Below are 27,142 nucleotides of genomic sequence, written 5' to 3'. Positions count from 1 at the left end.
AGGCTCTACACGCCTCCTATAGCCTTTGATGAGTGTCTGGATTCTGGATGGAGGTATTTTTGACCATTCTTCCATACAAAATCTCTCCAGTTCAACTAAATTTGATGGCTGCCGAGCATGGACAGCCTGCTTCAAATCATCCCATAGATTTTTGATCAGTCAGGGGACTGTGACGGCCATTCCAGAACATTGTACTTCTCCCTCTGCATGAATGCCTTTGTAGATTGCGAATTGTGTTTTGGGTCATTGTCTTGTTGGAATATCCAACCCCTGCGTAACTTCAACTTTCTGACTGATGCTTGAACATTATCTTGAACAATTTGTTGATAGTGGGTTGAATTCATCCGACCCTCGACTTTAACAAGGGCCCCAGTCCCTGAACTAGCCACACAGCATGATGGAACCTCCACCAAATTTGACGGTAGGTAGCAGGTGTTTTTCTTGGAATGCGGTGTTCTTCTTCCGCCATGCAAAGCGCTTTTTGTTATGACCAAATAACTCAATTTTTGTCTCATCAGTCTAAAGCACTTTGTTCCAAAATTAATCTGGTTGTCTAAATGAGCACTTGCATACAACAAGTGACTCTGTTTGTGGTGTGAATGCAGAAAGGGCTTCTTTCTCATCACCCTGCCATACAGATGTTCTTTGTGCAAATTGCGCTGAATTGTAGAACAATGTACAGATACACCATCTGCAGCAAGATGTTCTTGCGGGTCTTTGAAGGTGATCTGTGGGTTGTCTGTAACCATTCTCACAATCCTGTGCATATGCCGCTCCTGTATTTTTCTTGGCATGCCAGACCTGGGTTTAACAGCAACTGAGCCTGTGGCCTTCCATTTCCTGATTACATTCCTTACAGTTGAAACTGACAATTTAAACATCTGAGATAGCTTTTTGTAGCCTTCCCCTAAACCATGATACTGAACAATCTTTATTTTCAGGTCTTTTGAGAGTTGCTTTGAGGATCCCGTGCTGTCACTCTTCACAGGAGAGTCAAAGGGAAACACAACTTGCAACTGACCACCTTAAATACCTTTTCTCATGATTGGACACACCTGTCTATGAAGTTCAAGGCTTAACGAGCTAATCCAACTAATTTGGTGTTGCAAGTAATCAGTATTGAGTAGTTACATGCATTCAAATCAGCAAAATTACAAAGGGACCCAAATTTTTGCACAGCCAGTTTTTCACATTTGATTTAATTTCTTACAACTAAATACTGCTTCACTAAAAATCTTTGTTCAGAAAACACCCCAGTACCCAGATGTTCCTAGGAAATGAAAGACATACCACTGTTATCTTTTTTGTTGAAAGTAGAGTAAATTATTATGCAGGCTAAGAGGGGTTCCTAAACGTTTTCATATGACTGTATCTGTTCTCCTTAGTTTGGTATTATCTTGGCAAATAACACAGTTAATACAAGCTGCTACTGCATTTAAATAAGTTAATAAATGTCAATAGGATAGATTACATTGTTTCACATTTGTCTGATAATGCTAATGCACATCAATATATTTTAAACAAAAATATGTGCAATAGACCTTTGGTGAGTGGGATGACTTGTAGGTCCACCTACTTTCTGCTTGTTAAAGGCAGCTACTTGAAGTCTAGCAGTTATGTAAGCCTACCCTTTAAGTACTCAAAACAGTTATAACAACACGTTATTTTTAAGGTAAGACTGTGATCAGCAAAAGCAAATGCCTGATGTTCTCTAAAAGGATAAGATGTTATTTGCAACAAATTTTCTGCTAGAAAATGTAAATGGCACCAAGTAAACGTTTATGCAGTGAAAAATATATCCATTTATTCATTTCCTAATCTACTTACTCTGGGGATTCTCTTGGCTGCATTAGGCGCAAGTTACACTTTCAGTTTATTTTGAGCTATCAGTCATTCTAACCTACACAAAATTGAGGTGACAGAGGAAACCAGATTGCCCAAGGAGAATGTACAAACACCACAAAGACCATGAACTGAATTTGAACCTGGTTTTCTAGGACTAGGTGAGGTTGTACTGTCCCTGTAGGTGAATGTTTACAGAACATACATCAAAGGACAAACATCCTAATTAGTCTTTGCTAAACAGAGTACTGGATTTCACAAAAATATTCTCTTTTTCACTTCTGACACATGTTCCTAGCTATTAAAAGATTCTTGGAAACTGTTTACATTTAGATTTATATTCTTTTACTACCTAAGCCACTGTATAGTTAATGTTAGGTAGTAGCAAAATACATTTTTCTGTGCATAAGTTTTTAAAGGTAAATACAAATACCGTAAATAACAAATTAACTTAATCTAGTATTTCTACTTTTGGGTGCTGCTACCTCACAACCTTAGGAACAAAGATTACGTTCTTGGCCAGATTAATATTTCCGAGCAGTCTCCAATTTCCTCATGTATTCAGGTTAGTTTCTCATAGTTAGTCATTTCAAAAATCTTCACATATGCATTATAAGAACGTACCCTGAGACAGACTGGTTTCTACAAACCAGAATATACTGGTTTAGAAAATGACAGAAGGATTAGAATCCTTTGTTATTGTTGGGTTAGCAAATCACCTGAGATTAAAACATGAATATGATGTGAAAGTATAGAACATAACTTATCTTTGGATATTTTTAATCACATATGTTTCAGCAACAATAGTACCACTTCTTGTTTTCTATCCACTATTTCAAATGAGTGCAATATTTGGGTACCATATAATTCTTACTGACATACAAATAAAAGAAGTTTAAAGATGTAGTGCTGGAACAGAGTTTGCTCTATTTATTGCCTTATTTTAAAGATAATAGACCTAAAAAAACATTAGTACTTCAGTGATTTCCATGAAAGAAAACATTAATTTAATCAGTTAAAGAGCACAGAATAAATGCAGAGAAAAAACATTTGGATTAATTAGAAGAAAAAAGTTACAAGACCTTATGAAAAATAGCAAACTTAAAGGAACAAACCAAGAGATTGTTAATGTGTGTCAACAATAGGCTCATAATTATTGCATTTGATGGATCTGGATTCAAACTATTATGTTAATATATTTTTACTTTGAGTGTAAAAAAAAACCAACTAATTACTCACTGCCTGAATACTTAGAAAAGGCACTGCAGTTCAGCTAAAATTAAGGAAGGGAAATACGTATTCTTTAGGACCTAACACTGACAATGAAAAACACAGATCCCATCTGAGGGACAGCAGCAATCACCTTTATTCAACACCTTCTTTATTTTTTGGAATTTTCTAATTAGAGATATTCAAAATAATGTGTATTTTAACACTACAATAATGACATTGGGCATGTATTGACCATCTGGAAGTGCTTTAAAGTTAAAGTATATGAAAACCATCCATTTGGTTATAACATAACTTTGATTGGAAGCATGGCTATACAGCAGTGCAGCAGGGGAAAATCAGCATTAGAATTGCAATTCTGTTGTTAAACGTAAGCACAAAGTGGTATTCAATCTTCACCACCAACCCTACCATCATTAAAAATACTATATTCAAGCACTTCAGGTCAGGTACACAAAGCACTGAGGAAGATCAACCCCCGTAAAGCAGCAGGACCAGACAACTTCCATGGGCGGGCTCTCAATGCATGTGCCAACGAGCTGGCTGATGTTTTCTGCTCCATCTTCAACCTTTCCCTCAGTCAGTGCATCGTTCTGTCCTGCTTTAAGACTACGATCATCATCTCCCTTGCTAAATAAAGCCCACCCACCTGCCTAAATGATTACAGGCCAGTAGCACTCACTTTAATCATCATGAAGTGTTTTGAGAGAGTGGTGCTGGCCCACATTCAGAGCAGCATGCTGGACACTCTGGACCCCTGCAGTATGCCTACCGGCCCAACAGGTCCACCTCAGATGCCACGGCGACGTGAACTACATTATTCCCTCTCCCATCTGGAGAACAAAAACTCCTACATCAGGATGCTCTTTGTTGACTACATCTCCGCCTTTAACACGGTTATCCCCCATAAACTCACCCATAAACTGTCTGCACTTGGCCTGTGACTGGCTCCTAGATTTTCTGACTGGCAGGCCCCAGTCTGTCAGGATTGGTAATAGGATTTCAGCCAACATTATCACAAACACAGGCACCCCCACAGGGATGTGTCCTCAGCCCCATCCTCTACACCCTGTTCACCCACAACTGTGTCGCCTCCCACAAAGATAACATCATCCTAAAGTTCGCAGACGACACCGCAGTGATTGGACTCATCACTGGTGGGCATGAGGCGGCCTACAGGAAGGAGGTGGACAGTCTGGCATCATGGTGTGAGGACAACAACCTCACCCTCAATACAGACAAGACGAAGGAGATGATAGTGGACATGAGGAAGGAGAGGAGACCTCACCAGCCACTGTTTATCTGAGGGCTTGAAATGGAGAAGGCGAGCAGCATTAAATACCTAGGAGTCTACATCAGTGAGGACCTCACTTGGACACTTAACACCACACAGCTGGTCAAGAGGGCTCAACAGCGGCTGTACTTTCTGAGGAGGCTGAGGAAGTCTGGTATGTCGATTAAGATCTTCGGCAACTTTTACAGCTGCATTGTTGAGAGCATCTTGACCAGCTGCATCACCGTGTGGCACGGCTACACTACTGCTATGGACTACAAATGCCTGCAGAGAGTGGTAACGACTGCTGAGAAGATCACCAGGACCCCATTGCCCTCTCTGCAGAGCTTCTACAACTGCAGAGTCCGCAGGAGAACTGCCTCGATCCTCAGGGACCCCACCCACCCCCCCACCCACCCTCAACACGAACTGTTCACACTTCTACCATCAGGCAGGAGGTATAGAAGTACGAAATGCAGGACATCCAGGCTAAAGAACTCTTTCTTTCTCAAGGCCATTAGACCCCTAAATAACTGACTGGAGTTTATAACCATGGTTCATCTCATTCTATCTACCTCACACAACTGTATTTGACTTGTCCATTACACAACTACCTGCACATTACACTTTATACTTCTATTCTGTTTTTATACTTTATGCTGCCTCTGTTACTTATTATCTATCCGCTACCTATTATTTTTGTTTTATCTTTATACGTTGGTTTTGTCATTTGGTGTGGACAGCAAAGAAAGAATTTCATTGTACAGGGAAACGTGTTTCCTTACTGTGCACATGACAATAAACTTTGACCTTGAACTTCGGGGCAATATTGTCTCAAAGCACAAATGAGTTTCAAAAAAAAAAAGAAAAAAGAACTTTTCTTTACTACACCTCATATACAACATAACATTCTCACACCTGCTTAATCCAATTCAGAGTCATGGAGCTATCCTTATAGTACTGGGAACAATGCGGAAATCCAACGCCCGACTCGTCCGACACGGGTAAATTGACCGTCGGACAAGCGTGTTTTTCTGGTTTCAGTTGTCCGCGGACAAGTGCAAGAGACAAGAGAAAAAATAATTATATGTGCTGTGCAGGGCACATCTTTACCACTACTTTCAAATTTTAAACATTTGGGTATGTACTTCGTGCGGAAACCGTCTACTTAAGCATGTTCTTCATGTCTGAAATTGGTCTTCAATATTGTTTACAAAATGACGGCTGATGTTTCAAAGGGGAAGCACTCTTATGGTCTTACATAAGTATTTTACCCTACTATTTACACTCTTGGAGATGCGGTCATTTTTTTCATGCTGACATTACGATGCAATCTGATGATTTTTCATTTTAATCAATAACTTTTATATATTACCAGTAACGGCATACTGCACGATAACGTGCAGTGAATACACTTGACTTGAGCATTCCTAGTTTTCATCCTCTTTCTCTGTCTCTGTTTAGCACTCGTTTGCTCAAAGGTTGATGCGCTTGCTGCTTCCATAGCAGCTCTTCTTTTCTCCACCCTAGCGGCTCACTGCTTCTCTTCTTTCGTTGGCATCTTTTCGCGTTAAAACTGATTAAGTTAGTTTTTGTGTTGCAATTACTTAGTACGTTTTCTTTAATTTTTCACTTAAGCTGGCACTTAAGTCTTCAATCTGCCACAAGAATGATTAGCGAAGGTGGTGCTTCAATCTGCCACAAGAATGATTAGCGAAGGTGGTGGGGAATGAGAACGGCGCATATACGCATGCACCGCACGGCTTCCCTGCTGCGTGGTGCTGAGAGTTGATTCAACAATAAAATAAAATAAAAATGAAGAGTAATACAAATCATCACCCCGAAAGCGGATAGTAGACGTCACGTAGTATATGTGTACCAAATTTCAAGTCAATAGGTGAAACGGTTTGCGAGCTACAGGTGATTTAAAATCCTGGACAGACAAACGAACAGCCACGGTAGCGTATTATAGAAGACGATTGATAAAATTCATCGTTTCATCAGTCATCAGTCATCTGGCAACAGGCACATCACTCATAAAAACCTGAAAAGTCATCAGCAATCCACTTCTGCAGGACCATCAGTCCAGGAACCATGAGTTCAGCTCAAGCAGAAATGAACAGCATTCAGCCCATGCTGTCTGAGATGGTAAAGATTCTTGGGGGAGAAGATGTTGCAAGACAAAAGCTGAAGAACATGGCAAAAAATTAATCAGGACAGTGTTCTGTTATGTAACTGTAATATGTGAAACAGAACTAGTGTAGCTATAATGAAGGCATTCTTTATTAGTGAGTTAAAATGATAAGAGAATCTTTTATATAATGTTCTAGAGCAAGGTGGCAAAATACTACTCCCTGAAAGAACTTTTTTCAGTTTTAAAATGGAAGGCAGTTTTGGTATCAATAAAAGTGATCAGAAAAAATAAACTATTTTTCACTTTTGTTATTTGTTTATGGGCAAGTGAATTTAAATGGCGGACAAGTGGATTTTCTAAGTTTACTTGTCCGTGGACAAGTACAAAAAAACTTGATTTCCACACCCCTGAATCAATTATGCAAAAAATTATTTTTGACACTAATTTAAGGTAAAACTAGTGTTCCAAATAAGAAAAAATGGCTTATATTATAATTAAATATTAATTAAATGAGGGCACCAGTGTTTTAACGCTGTCGGTCCACAGCTCCAGAGCCTAGATTTCACATCCTAGCACTGTCTACGCAGAGTATCATTCAATGTCTGTGTGGGTTTTCTGGAACTGCACTTTGCTTCCTCACACATCTGAAAGACAAGCAGGTCCAAATTATTGATGACTCTATTTGAGGGGTTGTGGGTGTACATGGGAATGTGCCATGCTATAGAATGGTGGCTTTTCCAGAGTTGTTCAAATTGCTGCAATGGAAAAAAGTGGGTACATAACAATTAATGAATGAAAGACTAAGTGACTAAATTAATAAATTAATTATGCAAATGATTGAGCTGTTAGACGTATATACACTGTATTCCTCTGATGCATAATCTACTGTATTTGAACAGTATTTAACACTCTGTAATATGTGTTCACTATGAGAAACACTACATAAAATGTAGTGATTAACATGATTTTCCTAACAGGATATGTCCATTTGCTAAAATACAGTCACACTTCCATTCTCTTACTTTCTTGGCTCCTTTCCTTGTTCTTGAGAAGCTGCAACTTCTGCTCTCGCTGGTGTTTTTCCAGTTCCTGCTCATGCCTGTGTTTCTCCAGTTTGCGTTGGTGTTCAATCAGCTCCTGTTGATGTTTGAGGGCCAGCAACTCTTGCTGGTGCTGAAAAAAGAAACAAAGAAACTTTTAACATGCTTTGCTTTTTCAAAGCCTAACAATCAATTTTAACTATTCAAATTGAAACTCTGAGTGTTTCATCAAAAAATGAACAAACAGAGAAACCAAAATTTACCTTAAATGTATTTCTTAAAATAATATTATCAGTTTTCATACTTCTAATTTATTCATGAACACAACTGCAAGGAGCACAAATGAGAACCAATTGCACTTTAAATGGGGCATTCCATCCATCTGCATTTGAAGAATGTGAATTTTGACCGTATGTTTTCAGCATACACACAAATAATCAGGACCAAAGGAAACATTCTTGATTTACCAAAAAGAGCATAGTCCAAACATATGCCAGTACTTCATTTTCTACACTATTTCATTAAAGCCTTTCAGGTGTCAATTTTGCACAATGGTCAGATAGTCAGATAGAAGTATGATCTTCTTTGTACTTTGTATAGAACAATGAACCTGAACTGGAAAAAAGAACTATGAGACAGTGAAATTAAGTCATATTGCTAAAAAGTAAAAAAGTGTTTTAATATTAATACTTTCACATGCTGCATCTGGTAACTGTGCTGTCAAAGTTTTAGTCTTTAGGTGCATTTAGGGAATCTAAATTGGAGTGACGGTATGCAGGAATAAATTAAAAGTGAATTAACAATTATTACATAAAGAAAAACAAGATTTTCTACAGTCTTCCAAAAGTGGAAGAAATCAGATCTCAGTTTAAGTAATAAACAAATCAATTCAAAATGTTTTCACTAGAACTTGTTTTTCTTGTACAAATAGTGAAAATTCCTTAGCCTCCACTATCCATGCTTGTAGGCACAGAGATATCTATTGATCATTATCAACCTGCCATAGCTACACTTTGTAGATACTACATAATACATTTAATAACTAAAGTGTAAATTATGTTGCTTTGATATCTGCATTTAATTACAATGTATCTATAATTATAATTTCTTCATGCAAACCAGAAATGTAATTTGTAAAATGGAAGATTAAGACACCTTCAGCTTCAGTTTTGTTATGTATTTTGTTGTCTATATTATTTAGACAGCATTATCTGTAAAATTTCAAGTAAGTTACTTTTATCTGTAAATTATTTATCACAAATGTCTCTAAAAGACAATGGTATATCACAAGTACTTCTTCTTTTAACCATTCTTTTAACTTATTGGTTAGCTTTAAATATTTTCTTTTATTAAAGAACACAACATATAAAACTGTACTAATCAAAAGTTAAGAAGCAAGTAAGTGTGTTCGACAACTTTTGCCGTAATAAAAAACAAGTGTTGTGCTTCTATAAGAGACCAAATTGTTAGTCTATGGCAATCTCCAATCTCATATTATGCAATAAGAACTACCATGCTATTCTTTGGAGTCTTTTACTTAAAAGAAACATGGGGGTAGTATTTTATTCCTTTTACAATTTAAAGTTAAAATACAAAACAGAGGGGAGAACATGTTTCCCTATGTTCAATATACTACCAAATTACATTCTCTTTTCCTTGAATAATTTATCAAACTATACCTTTTAACAAATTTTTAGATTATAATGAGTATGTATGCAGCATGCATGAACACTATCCTTGATAATACCCCATCCCTCTGTAAAACTGTATTCCTCACTCAACTCAAGTGTTATGTAAACTCGCCTCTGACTCATACTTGATTGACTCGCTTCATTTATTAACTGTACAATCAAGATATTTCTTCGCCTTCATTACCACTTGTGAACCAGGGTATACTGCATTTTTATTTTTTCTCAATGACTGATATCATAGCATTACAACTGCAGCTTGGAGTCCCCTTCAAACCATTGCTGTGTACTCTCCTAACTTTCTCTACGCCAGCTCTCAACTCATGCAGCACAAGTGCTTTTCAATACTTCCTTGGTACATAGCACAGATCTTTATAACAAACTAAACATTATGCTTGAAGAGTTTCTGAAAAATAACATGTTCACTGGATGACCCAACATATACAGTATATGTACAGCACATGGATGGCAACAAAAATAAGATTTTGAGACTTTACAATCGATTACACTACAAGTTTGGCTCATGTTCACCAGAAACAAATTCCAAGAGCCAGAATCCCATATCTTTTCATTAAAGGAGAGATGTTCAAGTGCTGTAGATCAGAAATATGATTCACTGATTACAAATGTGAGTTTAGAAATAAGCTTTCTCTTTTACTAGAAAGCTGAATATGAAATTAATCAGTCTTATGTATTTATTATATTTTGGGAGTTAAACCAAGCATCTTTTTCTTCTCAAACTAAGAACATTTCTGTTTCATAAATCAGAAAAAAAAAACTAATTATTATCCATTATCCAATAACAGGTTTATTTAAAAATACCTATGATACAGAGAAATTTGCTGTCTAAATTCACAGTCTTTTCTCCAACAGCCAAATTATATCTAAAATAGGACTATGACTCTTTATTTATTTTTGATTTCTCCTGTTTCTCATTGACTGTTTAAATTACTTTCTGTAGCCCTATTCGTTCTGTATCTTCTGCAATGTGATTTTTGTCTCCTAGAGCATAATATTTATAGAATGATATACACTGGGATGAGTGAAAACTTGCAACCTGCGACAATGACGTCTGAGACATCAAAATAATGCATACCTCAAGTCTAATTACAGTCTTGTTTTCCCAAGATTTATCTCAACTCTAAATACAAATGGTTAAATAAGGCAAAGCTTCCAAAACAACAGGCACGTCTCTACCTGTTACGGCTTAACTGACGTAATAGTCCTAATTACTTTTCAGTAGACAAATTTAACAGCTGCATAGATGTATGTAACACAGCAGGAAGACAGCAACCCCAGTGGCTCTGGGACCCAAATTGGGGATTTACCATTGGCCAAGAGAAAAGAAAATATTTTTAGTATCTAGCCTGTTTTCTTGAAAATCTGTCAAGGACTACAGCTCTTTTTAAGTGGTTCACATAAATAGATCCTTGTGATTTAGCTGTAACATTTAACCTGGTGATTTATGTTGTAATGATCCCTTGTGGACAGCCACTGTCTATAACCTTGGGAAAAGCACGCAAGCCAGGTAGGTAATGCTGAGACTCTGCTGTTGTTGATGTAGAGCAGTCCACAAAAAGCTCATCACATTGTTACTACCCTAGTCATCTTTAAGTGGTGCACACAGTACTTCTTTGTGGTAGATACACTCTTGAATAGTGGACCTACACAAAATTTTTAGGAGCAGGCTTTTTAAGTGATACTGGATTTAAAGGGACATAATTAATAAGACCCCCGTGACCCTGTGTTCGGAATCAGCGGGTTGGAAAATGGATGGATGGATGGATAATTAATAAGAAATAAAAAGGTAAACCAAAGAGATATCAACATTTCTGAATACAAAATGGCCCTATGTACCCAGGGGCAAATTTGGCTTTTTATAACAGCTCAGTAAATAAATAAATACATATTACTATATTATGATAAACCGCCTTTCAAATACACACCAGAATGACAAAAAAGAAAGAGAATTAAAAAGGAAAGAAAACTTCTGACTTGACTAAACATTAAAAGAGTCACAGTAGAGTTTCTTAACACACTTCAGTTGAATAACTCGTTGGGTGAAGTGTTCAGTGTTAGTTTGTCAGAGACAGAATGTGAAGCATTGTTCATAAGGACACTCAGTTCTGTTTTCATTCCCTCCTTTGCTACTACCTCCAGGGGGTCAAGAGTGCATTCCACAACTGAGCCAGCCTTTTCAATTAGTTTTTTGATTCGGTGGGCCTTTCTTGAAGCGATGTTACCTGCCAAGCTCACCACAGCATAGAAAAGAGCACTGCCCATCACAGAGTTATAGAATATAAAATACAATACAATTTATTTTATATAGCCCAAAATCACACAAGAAGTGCTGCAATGGGCTTTAACAGGCCCTGCCTTTTGACAGACCCCTAGCCTTGACTCTCTAAAAAGACAAGGAAAAACTCCCAAAAAAAAACGTTGCAGGAAAAAAAAATGGAAGAAACCTTGGGAAAGGCAGTTCAAAGAGAGACTCCTTTCCAGGTAGGTTGGATGTGCAGTGGGTGTCAAAAACAAGGGGTAAATACAATACACAGAATAGACACAAGTGTTTCGTGAACACAAGTGAACAATGTCACCATCCACATAACTGGGAGGAGGCCCCGGGGAAGACCCAGGACACGCTGGAGGGACTATGTCTCATGGCTAGCCTGGGAATGCTTTGGGATTCCCCCGGAAGAGCTAGTAGAAGTGGCCGGAGAGAGGGAAGTCTGGGCATCTCTGCCTAAGTTGCTGCCCCCGTGACTTGATCTCGGATAAGCGGAAGAGGATGGATGGATGGACAACAATTCTTCCTGCACCCAGAAACAAAATAATAATAATAATAATAGGTTACATTTATTGAGCGCCTTTCACAAACCCAAGGTCGCTTTACATACAGAGTAAAAAAAAAAATTACATAGTTGACAAAAGTTTGTAGAAGAGGAAAGTTTTCAGTTGCGATTTAAAAGTGCAGAAACAGGAGCAATCTCAGAGAGACTGAGGAAGAGAGTTCCAGAGTTGAGGTGCTATAGCATTGAAGGACCTGCCTCCTAAGGTGGAGAGTGTGGTGCATGGGACAGTAAGGAGATTATTGCTCAAGGACCTGAGAGAGTGACAAGGAGTGTAAGGAGATAGTAGCTGAGTGAGGTAGAGGGGGGCAAGGTTATGTAGGGCTTTGAAGGTGAGAAGCAGAATCTTGAATTTAATCCTAGATGGAACCGGTAACCAGTGAAGCTGGGAGAGAACAGGGGAGATGTGAGCAAAACGCTTTGTGTGGGTGAGGACTCTAGCTGCAGAGTTCTGAATATACTGTAGCTTCTGTATAGATTTTGCAGGGAGGCAAATGAAGAGGGAATTACAGTAATCAATACAAGACATTATGAAACAATGAACCAGAGTCTGAGCATCAGACAAGGACAGAAATGGATGGAGGCGGGCAATGTTGCGGAGATGATGGAATGAAATTTTGGAAAGAGACCTAATGTGTAACTCAAAGTTAAGTGATGAATCAAACAAAACACCAAGATTTCTGACAACAGGAGCAGGTTTGACAAGTGTACCATCAACAGAAATAGAGAAACTGAATGCCTTAGAAAGTTGGGATTTTTGACCTACCAGTAACACTTCAGTTTTATTGGCATTAAGTTTGAGAAAGTTATTTTCCATTCATAGCTTAACATCAGTGATGCATTCCGTGAGTGTGCTGGGAGGTGAAATTGTAGGGGAGTCTGTACTAAGATGTAACTGTATATCGTCTGCATAACAGTGGAAGTTAAGGCCATGTCTGTGAATAATCTGACCCAAAGGAAGGATATAAAGTGGAAAAAGTAATGGCCCAAGTACTGAACCCTGAGGGACACCACGCGACACAGGTGAGGTGGAGGATTTATATCGGCCGAGTGTGACAAACTGTTGCCTATTATTGAGATATGATGTGAGCCATTGAAGGGCTAAGCCAGAAATGCCTACAGCAGAGAGACGTGAGAGGAGGATTACATGGTTAACAGTGTCAAATGCTGCACTTAAGTCAAGAAGGAGGAGAATATTAAGGGAACCGTAATCTGCAGACCGAAGAAGATCATTGACTACACGGAGAAGAGCTGTCTCAGTGCTGTACTATGTACGAAAGCCAGACTGAAAAGGCTCATAGAGTGTATTATCTAGAAGAAAAGCATGGAGTTGTGTAGCAACCACACATTCCATCACCTTAGCCAAAAAAGGGAGATTAGAGATAGGCCTGTAACTGGAGAGAAAGGAAGGATCCATGTCAGGTTTTTTAAGGATTGGGGTAACTGCAGCTGTTTTGAGGGCAGTAGGGACAGAACCTGAAATGAAACATGCATTTACCGATGAGGCAATAGGAATACTAATTATGGATAAGCATGTCTTAAACAGAGAAGTGGGGGCAGGATCAAGCAGACAGGAGGAGGCATTAGACTTATTAATAAGTTCAGAGATGACAAGAGAGTCAACAGGCGAGAAACAAGCGAGTCTTGATGATGGAGATGACAGATCAGAATGAGTGAGTGACTGTGGTGTGGAGGGGAAACTGTGATTGATTTGATCAATTTTGGTATTAAAGAAATGTAAGATAGCCTGACACTGTTTAGCTGTATTAGGGCATGCTAGAGGAGGGGGTTGGAGGAGTTTATTAACAGTTCTAAAAAGAGTTCTAGGCCTAGACTTAGCACCATTTATGACAGAGGAATAATAGTTGGAGCAAGCAGTGTTAAGGGCATCTCTATATTTAAGTATGTGCTCAGTGTAAAGCTGTGAATGAACTATGAGGCCCGTTTTCTTATAAAGCTGTTCAAGACGCCGGCTAGTGGCTTTCATAGCTCTGAGCTCACCGGTATACCAGGGACAAGAGCTGGAGGCTGGAACATGCCTAGTCCTTAAGGGAGCAAAGTTATCTAACAGTTGGGAAACACAGCTGTTATAAAGGGAAACCATGTTTTCAGGAGAGGGAAGACTATGCAATTCAGAAAGAGACAAAGACCGAAGGGAAGCAGCAAACAATTCAGAATTAACAGACCTAATGTTGCGATAGGAGACAGATTTTTTCTTGACAGATGTAGTGGTAATAATGCTAAAGTTACATTCAATAATCTTATGATCAGAAATACCAGAGAGTGAACTTAAGACAGAGACATTATTCAAGCCATTTGAACAAAGCAGGTCAAGAATATGACCCTGAGTATGAGTGGGGAAATCCACATGCTGTGTCAAGTCAAAACAATCCAAAGTTGAGATAAATTCAGCTGTAAGAGAGCAGCTGATATCAACATGAATATTAAAATCACCAAGTAAAGTTACAGCAGGGCAAAGAGATGAGATTATAGTGAGAAGTTCATTAAATTCAGACAGAAAGTTCACCACAGATTTGTGAGGGCGATAAACTAATAACAGCAGTACAGGAGGGGAGGAAACCATTTTAACAGCAATATATTCAAAAAAGGAGAGTTCCTTCATTGTCAAGGTAGATCTATAAACCACAGCCAGGCCACCCCTTTTTCCTGTTAACCTGGGTTTAGATATGTGGCTATAGTTTAATGTGGCAAGTTTAAATGTAAATAGTCACCAGGTTGTTGCCAAGTTTCTGTAAGAAGAAACATGTCCACTTGCCTCTGGGAGATGAGGTCATTAATCAACGAGGTCTTGTTAGTGATGGAGCAAGTGTTCAAAAGGCCAAGCCTAAAGTTGGAACAGCCGGGAGAGTAGGGCACAGACACTTCCTGAAGAGGACGAAGATGGCCCATGTTTACTCCTCGGACAGCCCTAGCGCTACGTCAGTGAACACGGTGAGATGTCAATATACTTGGAATCAACGCGTCCAAGCCACAGATCCGTGAGGGGCCTCTTTTAGATAGGTGAATACAGCAAGGATGCCGAGTAATTCCAAGCGACTGCCAAAAACTATAAGTCAGGGAGACCAATCGTGGATGACAGTCAAGATTTTTAAGTTCATATGGAGAATATATGAGCTGCATTGCCAAAAAAGTAGAAATGACAACACACAGCACAACTCCTAATCAGAGATAGAACAGGCTAAGAATATCCAGACTGCGGTGGACACCGCCAAGAACAAACAGAATGCTACACAACACCATGCTAACTCCAGCTACACATGTTAACCAACCCAAATCTCACTGCATAACCAGCTAGAAAAGGAAAAGCACAGCGGGCAGACTGCACATTCGCAGTTCAGACTGGCAACTGTAAACGAAGCAAGAGTAGATTCATACTCACCGCGAAGGCAGTAACAGGAGAGAAGGAAGAGAGCTCACGCAGGACTGAAAAGCAGGTGTGATCTAGGCAATCACCAGTGGCATTTGTAAATAAAATTCGAAAAGAGCAGTCAAGTCCGATGGGACAAAACAAAACAAATGCAATGATACCGATGAGAAGCGGCAGCCAAACGCGCACAGCGTACTCTCAACCGGAAGTGACAGCAAAGTCATCCATATGACTCTTAGATCCAGAATCCCATGATTCACTGATTACAAATATGAGTTTAGAAATAAGCTTTCTCTTTTACTAGAAAGGGAAATATGAAATCTTATGTATTTATTATACTTTGGGAGCTAAACCAAACATTTTTTTCTTCTCAAACTACGAACATTTCTGTTTCATAAATCAGAAAAAAACTCATTATTATCCATTATCCAATAACAGGTTTATTTAAAAATAGCAATGATACAGAGAAATTTTCTGTTTAAATTCACAGTCTTTTCTCCAAGTTATATCTCAAATAAGACTATGAATCTTTTTTTATTTTTGATTTTCCTGTTTTTATTGACTGTTTAAATCACTTTCTGAAGCCCTATTCGTTCTGTATCTTCTACAACGTGATTTTTGTCTCCTAGAGATTATTTATAGAAAGATATACACTGGGATGAGTGAAAACTTGCAACCTGCAACAATGACGTCTGAGACATCAAAATAATGCATACCTCAAGTCTAATTACAGTCTTGTTTTCCCAAGATGTCTTTCAAATCTAAATGCAAATGGTTAAATAAGGCAACCTTGGGAAAGGCAGTTCAAAGAGAGACTCCTTTCCAGGTAGGTTGGGCGTGCAGAGGGTGTCAAAAAAAAGGGGGTAAATACAATATAATACAATACACAGAACAGAACACAAATGTTCTGTGAACACAAGTGAAGAATGTCACCATCCATATAAAAGGGGGTGAAATGTCCTAAAAATGTGTCTCCCCATGCCCTTCCTTTTATAGTTTGTTTGTGTTGATGTGGACTCCCAAGTACTTGTAGCAGTGCCACACTTCCACATCTATTCCCTCAATACAGAATAGGCATGGAGGCTCTTCGGGGCAGTGTAAGTCAATAACCAATTCCTTGGCTTTGCTTATATTATGACAATTCTTCCTGCACCCAGAAACAAAGTCATTCATGTGACTCCTATACTTTACACCCCATTAGTGCAGAATCATCAGAGTATTTAAGTGACATGACCTGGTGTTATACTTACAGTCTATGGTGTACAGAGTGAAAAGAAAGGACAGTTTTGTGTGATTCTCCGGTATTTCTCACATTCTATTTTGAGACTCAGTTGCTGAGCCTCACAAACTGCGGTCTGCTGGGCAGACGGTCAATTATCCAGAACACCAAAGGCTCATAAACCTGTATATCTCTCAGCTTTACCTTTAAAAGGGATGGGTGGATAGTACTGAAAGCACTGGAGAAATCAAAAGACATAATCCTCGCAGTGCTACCAGCTTTGCCCAGCTGGGAATAACCCTTGTGGAGCAGAGAGATAACGGCATCTTCTAGTCTTTGTCCCTCAACCTGCCATTGCTCTGTCCTGGGTATGACGTTAATCTGCATCCAACCCTGCAAGCAGGTCCTACAACTTGCAGGGAAAACTTGGGGTTTGGTGGCAGGATTTGCACTCCAGCCACTGTAAAAAAAAAAAAAAGAAAAAAAACAAAACTCACACTGTTCAGTGTGGTGCTGAGGTGTCACCCGTTACACGGCTGCTCTTAGATCTCAATCCGGGTGTGCGTTGTGTGGTGGGTGTAGCAACGCGCTGTAATCAGCGCATGCTCCTAGCTTCTTTCATTCCAAACATTCTTCATGCTATTGTGTATGAGTTTGTTTTCTATTTTAAATTTAAGCTCCCTTTCCTTCACCTAGCTTTTTTCTGCACTTGCTGTACAACCTTTAGAGCCTCTTCGTCACTATAATGTAATTGGATTCAGGAGTCTTTTTAGCTCCTTAGTAATCCAAGGCTTGTTGTCCTGTAAGCAGTACACTGTTATTGAGGGTACAATAGATAGATATAGATAGATAGATAGATAGATAGATAGATAGATAGATAGATAGATAGATAGATAGATAGATAGATAGATAGATAGATAGATAGATAGATACTTTATTAATCCCAATGGGAAATTCACAAAAAAAAAAAACACAAAATATAACACAGTCTGTGATACAGTGGCTAACTACCTAAATATCATCCCCAACTGACCCATGTTCAGTCTTCTGCTATGCTGTCAATCAAAACAGCTACAACACAATATTTTTTTTTGATGACGATCAAACACCCCTTCTTCCCCCTATATTAGACTACTGTACAACAAAATTAAGTGTTATTTCATGCACAGTGTAGGATAGTGGTATCCAGCCGGGACGCCCAAGAGGACCGGAGGAGGGCTCGTGCCTCCTCCAGACCACGAGGGGGTGACCGCCAGGGGGCACCCCAATACCTGGAGAGCCCTGGACCTCCGCACTTCCGCCACACCAGGAAGTGCTGGGGGGAAGAGGAGCAGGGACACGCGGAGTGCTTCTGGGGATGCAGCCAGCACTTCCGCCACACTGGGGCATGTCGGTGGAAGTTTGCCGGAACACGCCTGGAGCACATCCAGGGGACAATAAAAGGGGCTGCCTCCCTTCATTCAGGGCTGGAGTCGGGTGGAAGAGGACGAGGTCTGGGAGAGGAAAGAGGTGGCCTGAAGAGAGGAAAGGCAGTGTGCGTTGGCCTGGACTTGTGGGGTGATTGGTGCTGCGGCACTGGGTTTGTGTGTTTTGGAATTGTCAATAAACGTGTGTTGAACTTAAAACGATGTCTGTCTGTCTGTGTCCGGGCTGCATCCGACAATAGTCATACACATAAATCATGACAATATAATCCACTTTAAAAAAGTGCAAAAAATACAAACTAATTAAATATTTGAAAAGGTATTTATTTTGGGATAATAATTGTTTTCTTACTGGTGGTAATATGCTAAAAAGTATGCTCTAAAATAAACGTGTCAACAATATAAAAGTATTATTATAGAAAGCATCAACTGTTGACAATATTTCGAGAATTTAACCATTGCAGACATTGTGAGAATGAAATATCTACAGTGGTGTGAAAAACTATTTGCCCCCTTCCTGATTTCTTATTCTTTTGCATGTTTGTCACACAAAATGTTTCTGATCATCAAACACATTTAACCATTAGTCAAATATAACACAAGTAAACACAAAATGCAGTTTGTAAATGGTGGTTTTTATTATTTAGGGAGAAAAAAAAATCCAAACCTACATGGCCCTGTGTGAAAAAGTAATTGCCCCCTGAACCTAATAACTGGTTGGGCCACCCTTAGCAGCAATAACTGCAATCAAGCGTTTGCGATAACTTGCAATGAGTCTTTTACAGCGCTCTGGAGGAATTTTGGCCCACTCATCTTTGCAAAATTGTTGTAATTCAGCTTTATTTGAGGGTTTTCTAGCATGAACCCGCCTTTTTAAGGTCATGCCATAGCATCTCAATTGGATTCAGGTCAGGACTTTGACTAGGCCACTCCAAAGTCTTCATTTTGTTTTTCTTCAGCCATTCAGAGGTGGATTTGCTGGTGTGTTTTGGGTCATTGTCCTGTTGCAGCACCCAAGATCACTTCAGCTTGAGTTGACGAACAGATGGCCGGACATTCTCCTTCAGGATTTTTTGGTAGACAGTAGAATTCATGGTTCCATCTATCACAGCAAGCCTTCCAGGTCCTGAAGCAGCAAAACAACCCCAGACCATCACACTACCACCACCATATTTTACTGTTGGTATGATGTTCTTTTTCTGAAATGCTGTGTTCCTTTTACGCCAGATGTAACGGGACATTTGCCTTCCAAAAAGTTCAACTTTTGACTCATCAGTCCACAAGGTATTTTCCCAAAAGTCTTGGCAATCATTGAGATGTTTCTTAGCAAAATTGAGACGAGCCCTAATGTTCTTTTTGCTTAACAGTGGTTTGCGTCTTGGAAATCTGCCATGCAGGCCGTTTTTGCCCAGTCTCTTTCTTATGGTGGAGTCGTGAACACTGACCTTAATTGAGGCAAGTGAGGCCTGCAGTTCTTTAGACGTCGTCCTGGGGTCTTTTGTGACCTCTTGGATGAGTCGTCTCTGCGCTCTTGGGGTAATTTTGGTCAGCCGGCCACTCCTGGGAAGGTTCACCACTGTTCCATGTTTTTGCCATTTGTGGATAATGGCTCTCACTGTGGTTCGCTGGAGTCCCAAAGCTTTAGAAATGGCTTTATAACCTTTACCAGACTGATAGATCTCAATTACTTCTGTTCTCATTTGTTCCTGAATTTCTTTGGATCTTGGCATGATGTCTAGCTTTTGAGGTGCTTTTGGTCTACTTCTCTGTGTCAGGCAGCTCCTATTTAAGTGATTTCTTGATTGAAACAGGTGTGGCAGTAATCAGGCCTGGGGGTGGCTACAGAAATTGAACTCAGGTGTGATACACCACAGTTAGGTTATTTTTTAACAAGGGGGCAATTACTTTTTCACACAGGGCCATGTAGGTTTGGATTTTTTTTCTCCCTAAATAATAAAAACCATCATTTAAAAACTGCATTTTGTGTTTACCTGTGTTATATTTGACTAATGGTTAAATGTGTTTGATGATCAGAAACATTTTGTGTGACAAACATGCAAAAGAATAAGAAATCAGGAAGGGGGCAAATAGTTTTTCACACCACTGTAGTTGCTTTAAACCAAAAACTCTGATACTGTTAAATTCTGTTTTCTCTGCCAATAAAAGAAACCCAGCAATCCAGCTAGTTTGTAGTTCTGTTTGAACAAGTTTAAAACAATCTTCATATATTAAACTGTAATGGGACAAAATCCAATGCTGGATTGGATACCCCCTCTTCACTGGCCATACTTACGCTTATACCAAAATTTTCTCGTACTGGGGCAACTTTAACAATTAACCAAACATGCTGGTTTGAGATGTGAGGAAACTAGAAGTACCAGGAGAAAACCCACATGGAGAAAACATTGAAACTCTGTACATGAAATGACTGGAGTACCAATTTTGAAAAAATCAACACAATTCAGAACTCAATTCAGCAATCTAATTAAAATTTTAAATGCAGTATCCAACAATAAAATCTACAATTTTTTGATAAATTTAGCTGAGAAAATCCCAGACCACATCTTAATATGCTAATTTACACCATGGTTCAATCTAGGTCAGCTCATTCCAAATGAGAAAAGTTGTATTTACATGATAACTTGATACAGATCTTTTCTGAGGAAGTCTTATGGTTTCAAGTATGTACTGATACATGTTCTGGCATGCCATAAAGTTTCTTAGAGCTTTACTTTCATGCTAATGGGGAACTCAAGGGTGAACTTAAAGAGAATCTTTACAATACCATATATGTATTTACCAGGGTCAATATTTAATTAAATTAACTCTCACAAGCAGTATTTCAGTCTATCAGCAAGGCGTGGTTAATTGTTTATGAACTACAGTAATTAATTAGTATCACCTTAAGAGATTATGCCTAGATGCCTTATTTATAAAATGATCAGAAAAACAAATCTGATCATAAACTTAATGGATTTGATAGTATGTGAAAAATCAGGATGGAAAATGGGATTTAAAAAATCTGAAATTGATATAAAGATGTTATTAGATGCACAATATGCAAATTAAAATACATGCATAAAAGCATTTTTGCATGCAATGCAGGCTGTTGCCCATGAATATTTTACTCATTTGGAAAGCTTACTCATGATAGTATAAAAAAGCAATAACAAGCAAATAAAGAAATAAAAAGTACCAAGCTTGTTTGAAGATGAGGCCTGAGTTGCCTTGAAAGCTTGCATATTGTAATCTTTTTTAGTTAGCCAATAAAAGGTGTCATTTTACTTGACTTGTCACTATATTCCTTTTTTCAGACGCATGGCAATATTCAAATCCTAAGAGAAACAACCTCAAGTGCAGTTCTGTGTGTGACAAATAGAATTCTGATTGCTTATTTTGGGTTTAGGATTTCAAGACGAAAGAAAATAAGAGAATGATATTGTAAGGGACTGTTCAAAGTGGCTGAAATACTGTTAATTGTCGAAATTTGTCAAGGTGATTTTTGCAGCGTTTGCTGGGTGAAGTTTGTTTACACAATAATTTCCTGGATATTCGCCATATAATCAGCTTAGGAAAACTTTTTTCCCTCAGTGCACCATGATGCTTTGCAAGACTACTGTGGCATCACAGACCTATAGTAGCTAATGTTAGATGGGACAAATACAGCACAGTCCCAAGTATATAATGTTGATCCTAGTATCTAAAAATTAATGGAAAATGTATACAGTGAAATGCAAAATGTACACACAGAATTAAACTGAAAATGTGTTGATGTATTTGTATCTTAAAGGTAATGACTTTGTGTACAGACTTGTTTATGAACTTTGTGTAATAGGACAGCCTATAACTTTGCAAACAGAGAACAGAGAAGAACTGTTGTGCAATTGGTAGAAGCAGTGAACAAGCATATGTGTCAGGGGAAAAGAAGTAACAAACTGGATTTTTCAGTTCAAGAGAGGCAAGTATCTACTATAGAATCTGTGCGGTGCAAAGACTTAGTTAGCACTGTGTACACGAAACTCTACTATTCTGATATTTAATTCTATTAATTTTATCTCAGGGAGGCACGTTGGGGCAGAGGTTAGCACTGCTGCCTCATAGCTCAGGTCATTTAGTTTGATTTTGGGGTCAAATTCTTAGCACAACCCCTGCTTCACTGGAAACAATTTTATATTTACAACATAGTGTTAAAGTTGCTGAAAACAAGATAATATAAGACAACAAAGTAAATGTTTATTATTTATAACAAATTTCATAAAGCACTTTACAGACTGCTAGCACAGATTCAGCATAGTTCATGTCAGAGATCATGGATAGAAATGTCACCTTTTGAATAAAATAAAGATTCTACCTTTTAGGTTATTAGAGATAATTATTTGGCTAAATCTGGCTGAGTTAAAGTGGGCAATTACTTTATTATACTAACTACATTTATTTCAGTGGGCAGTATTATTCAATTAAGGTACAAAAAACAAGGGTAGCAGAGGAGATTTTATTGATGCACATCTATTTAGAAAGAATAGTGTGTGCTAAGTGAGGGTGCTTACTCCTGGGATTTACAATTTACCATTGAGATCTATAAAATATTTATGTATCGGTCTACCTAATTAAACTGCCTCCCATATTTTATTAAGTTTATGTGAATGCTTTAAAATTATTATTTGTTTTAACTCTTTGGCTGCCTGCATTCCCATTGTTGAACAATAAATTATGTTTAAGTTATGGTTTTAACAGGAAAAAAGTGACAGTTGCCAAGTTACTCTTTCAGGTAGCACATCACAGATTTGCGTAATTTGTCATACCCTGCATTTTCTAGTCAAGTGACCTACTTAACCAACTATATTTATCTATCCTATATGAAGAAATACACACTAATCACCAACATAAATTTCTCAAGTCAATCAGCTGCACAGCCTAAAAGAACAATTGTTGGGTGTCAGTGGCAATGTTAATAGGGAATGTTAATTGAATTACTTACAATGCTATCTTGTTCTGCACTATGATTCCTATCACTATGCGCGTGTCCTCTTCAGGAATTCATGCAAGGAATTAGTGCTGCTATGGAATGCTGTTTGTGCTTCACATAATAAACAAACAACCATCTTGTCAGTTTTTCTAGTGAAACACTCACACAGAAGAGACTTTTGGTGATATCTGGTGGCAACGTCCTCTGAAGAATGTGGCAGAACTGGCACTATAGCTTGCTTACTCAAAAACTGTATTGGGCACCAGGGCATGGCATTGCATGATGTTGGAGAAGGACCAGGAAAAATTACTTGCTGAAGAAAATCTGACTAGAATATTTTTTTGCGTTGGTTAGTCAGCCCTATTCAAAAATACAAATTGAAGGCAAAAGTGTCCAATCACTTAGGTAATGAACCCTAAACTTTATGGCTACTAGTTTTCTCAATTCTTTGAATTGTATGACCTTGTGCAAGTCACTTAAAGTCTATATAAGCAAGTGTAGTTATAGCACAGCACCTATAAAGCAGGTTAGGGTGGATTTACTATAAAGAGGCACTATGTAAAGTTTGGTTGTTTCTACACATAAATGATTTCAAACAAAAAAATACATCAATGTCAGATACAATGAAAGGCTTGAAAGGTTTTAGAAAAAATATTAGCATTTAAAGGAGCTTTACTATTAAAACAATAATGTTAAGTAATAAAGTTAACATATGAAAGCTATATAAAAAAAAACATGGCTTTACTGATAGACAAAGTAACAGAAATGAAAAACTGATAAATTATAAGTAAACATCTTGAAGCTTACAGTCCTAATTTAGTATATTATGCAAGTGTGAACAGTGGGGGGATTACAAATGGAGAACTTTTAAAAGCTAGAGAGATTAGTAAAGTCTTCAGAGTCAAGATTTGAATGTCCAGATATAGTACAGCGTCACAGACATAGGATGAGAAGGTCAGAGTAACGTCAAAAAGTTTAACAAATGTTTGCTGTGGGAACTTGTATAGTAATAGTAAGGCAGGAGCATCAGAAAATTAAAACTGCCTTAATATGTTTATCTGGTGTAAGCAATACTGACAAGATGGAACAAAACGGGTATGTTAGTAGCACAAGCAGTTTGAGGGTAAATTGATAGATGACAGGAAATTGCTGTTCACAAGCCAAAAAGATTGGTGATCCAAGACTCCATCAGCAATACTGTAAACCTATTGATACCTCTCACAGAGATAGCATTAAGAAATGGTATACAATAGTCCAACTGAAAAGTGCCAGAAGAATGTGTTTTAGCTTATAAATCATACGTTTGACTGCAAAAGGGGAGTAAGATTGAAAGATCAGAATGTTAAGCAAAGCATCAACACTGGTCACAGGGGACAATTGGATAATATTGAAACCACAAAGGATAATACTGGAAGCACAAATGTTCTGAGGGAAACATTCAAGCTTTTTCTTATAGGATCATCTTGACAAATTATGACAACTGGCTTTTCTTACAGAGGTACAGTACGTTTACTAGCACCCAGGTCCTAAAAGATGTCTATTAAAGAGGAGATTTTCACTTTTTTCTTTGTCAAATGTCTTGATGTTTTTCTTTTGAGACAACTATGCTGGAGGTGTAATTCTATAATATAAGTATTTGATTTGTAACAATATTATGTATTAGAACTTCAAACATTCATTTAAGTTTTAAACAGCCTGATGATTTGATTTTAGATATCTCTTAAAAACGTACTTGATGATGTATGACTGTATGTGGGATTCTTTTACTCTGAATCGCAGTTACTCTGAAATTCTCAGTAAATATGACAAATTTTTCCATTTATCCATAATATCTTCACCGTAAGTTCTGTTTGGAGGCCCTAAAGCTACAGCAGATGGCATTTAATGACAGTTTTCTCTAATTGCAAATGAAATTTGCACTTTTCTAGTTAGCAGGTCACAATGCAGAAGAGCTCAAGCATGTAGGTGAACGACCCTAGCATTATTGTTTACGTCAGTTTTTTCTAGTAATGAGCAGGTGCAAATCAGCACCTTCTGTCACCGCAGACAATTATTGAAAGGTAGGTGAGCCTCTCTTTAAGCACTGAAAGCAACACGCTGACAAAATGGGATTTAGCTAAAATTAGTTTTACACATCATTGCTCCCTTCACTGATGAAAAACTGATGCCCACAGCCCCACTTTGGCATTTATCTTAAATATATTCAAAACAAAGTAGAAAACTCATTCTGAGCAATTTTGCCCATCTTGAATAACACTGTGTGTAAGAGAGAAAACTACAATGTCAACTTGAGGTGAGAATGTTTTATTATTACATTATATACAAAGCTACAACACTTTTATGCTTTGTTCAATCTATACAACCTAAACCTTCAATAAACACTCATACTCAAACAGACCTATATACAAATACTGCCGCATTTGCTTATAACTGAGTTTGGGTAACCAAAAATGTGCTGCATTCAGTAGAGTTTTCCTATGAACCATTATGATGTTATAGTTCAAACTGCTAACCATGAAAACAGCACCCATTACCACATCATAACTGAAAAAGAATGCAGAACACTTGAGTTAGATCGACAACAAAATATTTATGATAATCCAATAAACTAAAAAGGGGTGGGAGAGGTAATAAATAGTCACTCCATGTTATGCATAACTAATGATGATTATGAAGACTGACAGTCAGCAATGCATTTTAAAGTAAAGTTTAAATTTAAAGCACTTTTAGACATCTTTGTGGTTAAATCCTTTAGGAGTTTTTCAGTTGTCATTGAAATAAGTATTATTGAAAATGCTGCCTGAGTGCTCAAGATGCATGTGACACCAGGGAAGCAAAAGGATTCTAAAGAATTAATCAGTTTATTTATTAAAAACCGAAGCCAGTAAAAAATGAAGGGTATAATTGCAACTATAATTCACTATAGATACAGCAGCTACTTACTCATTAATGTCACTTTAGTTTTAGGGCTTGAATTTCATGTGTGGCATTGGGGTGACAACAAATGGGGGATTATATAGGCTGTGGGGGAATTTCAGTGTAGTGCTAAAAAAAAAAAAAAGAAAGGTAAAATCCTCATGGACTGCCCAATTTATCTTATCACAAGCATGTACTCATTTTTTTCATTTATAGCTTTGACCATTATGGAAGAACAACATTTAAATGGACAAGTCAAAGTGAATCAATCTCACATGTCACTCCTGATGGTTTAAGGTGCCATTATTTCTGGGCTTAGTCTATCAGATCATTTAGCAAGTTTTGCTTAATAAGAAAAATATTTCAAAAATATATCAGACAAATACCTAAAACAACCTTATTCAGCAAAAAGTCCCACAATACCAAGTATTAGGTCGCATTTAGGAATCTTGTTAAAATGAAAATATGCAGCCTTCACAATTCTGTATGGAGTATGACACCCCAGCTCATATAAATTTTCATTACAAGCCTTCGCATTTACCAAATGTCTTTTATTTTCCTGTGATAGTGCTATTCAGCAATATTACTTCATTTCATTCACATATTTTCCTACTTAAAAATTTTTTAATTAGGATGTCATCTGCGCATACTGTATATAAAAGTGTGATTTTAAATTCTAAACAAACAGTTTACAGTTCATCTTTACCACCTGTAGCTATCATGACCACAAAACAAGCTACAATACTTATATAAAATGTATTTGTTGGTAACAGTAGGCAAAAACACAAGACATACAGTATAGTGAATAAGGACATATTTTCATGAATTAGATGGGGACTTGCTTTCATGTAGTAGATAACTCAGTTTTGCTTTGAACTTATGAATTTTGTTATTCCCTCTTATATACTGTTTTAAACTTGTATTAATAGAGCTTGCTATGAAAGGATCTACATAAAGCTAAGACCATTTAATTACTGGGTGGCAAAAACATCAGCAAAACCAAGAAACTGGTTATTGACTTTCACTGTACCAAAAAGCCTGTGCCCAGTCACTATTCAGAGAGTGGATGTAGAGATTGTGCAGTGCTAAGTACCTAGGGGTCCACATCAATGTCAAGCTGGACTGGTCAAGTAACAAACAGAAACTATATAAGAAAGGGCACAGCAGAGTCTT

General features: G+C 37.9%; 1 protein-coding gene across 1 annotated transcript in view; it reads right to left on the bottom strand.

Annotated features, from left to right (window-relative positions):
* The window catches only part of hdac4 (histone deacetylase 4), a 552,364-nt gene that overhangs the window by 176,444 nt on the left and 348,778 nt on the right, over positions 1–27,142 (bottom strand). The window contains 1 exon segment of the mRNA XM_028807299.2: positions 7,502–7,652. Within this exon segment, the coding sequence (XP_028663132.1) occupies positions 7,502–7,652 (151 nt within the window).

The sequence above is a fragment of the Erpetoichthys calabaricus genome, chromosome 8 (assembly GCF_900747795.2).
Source record: "Erpetoichthys calabaricus chromosome 8, fErpCal1.3, whole genome shotgun sequence".
In the NCBI taxonomy this organism is placed as follows: Eukaryota; Metazoa; Chordata; class Cladistia; order Polypteriformes; family Polypteridae; genus Erpetoichthys; species Erpetoichthys calabaricus.
The sequence above is the reverse complement of the archived record's forward strand: the minus strand, read 5'-3'. Positions and strand labels throughout refer to the sequence as shown.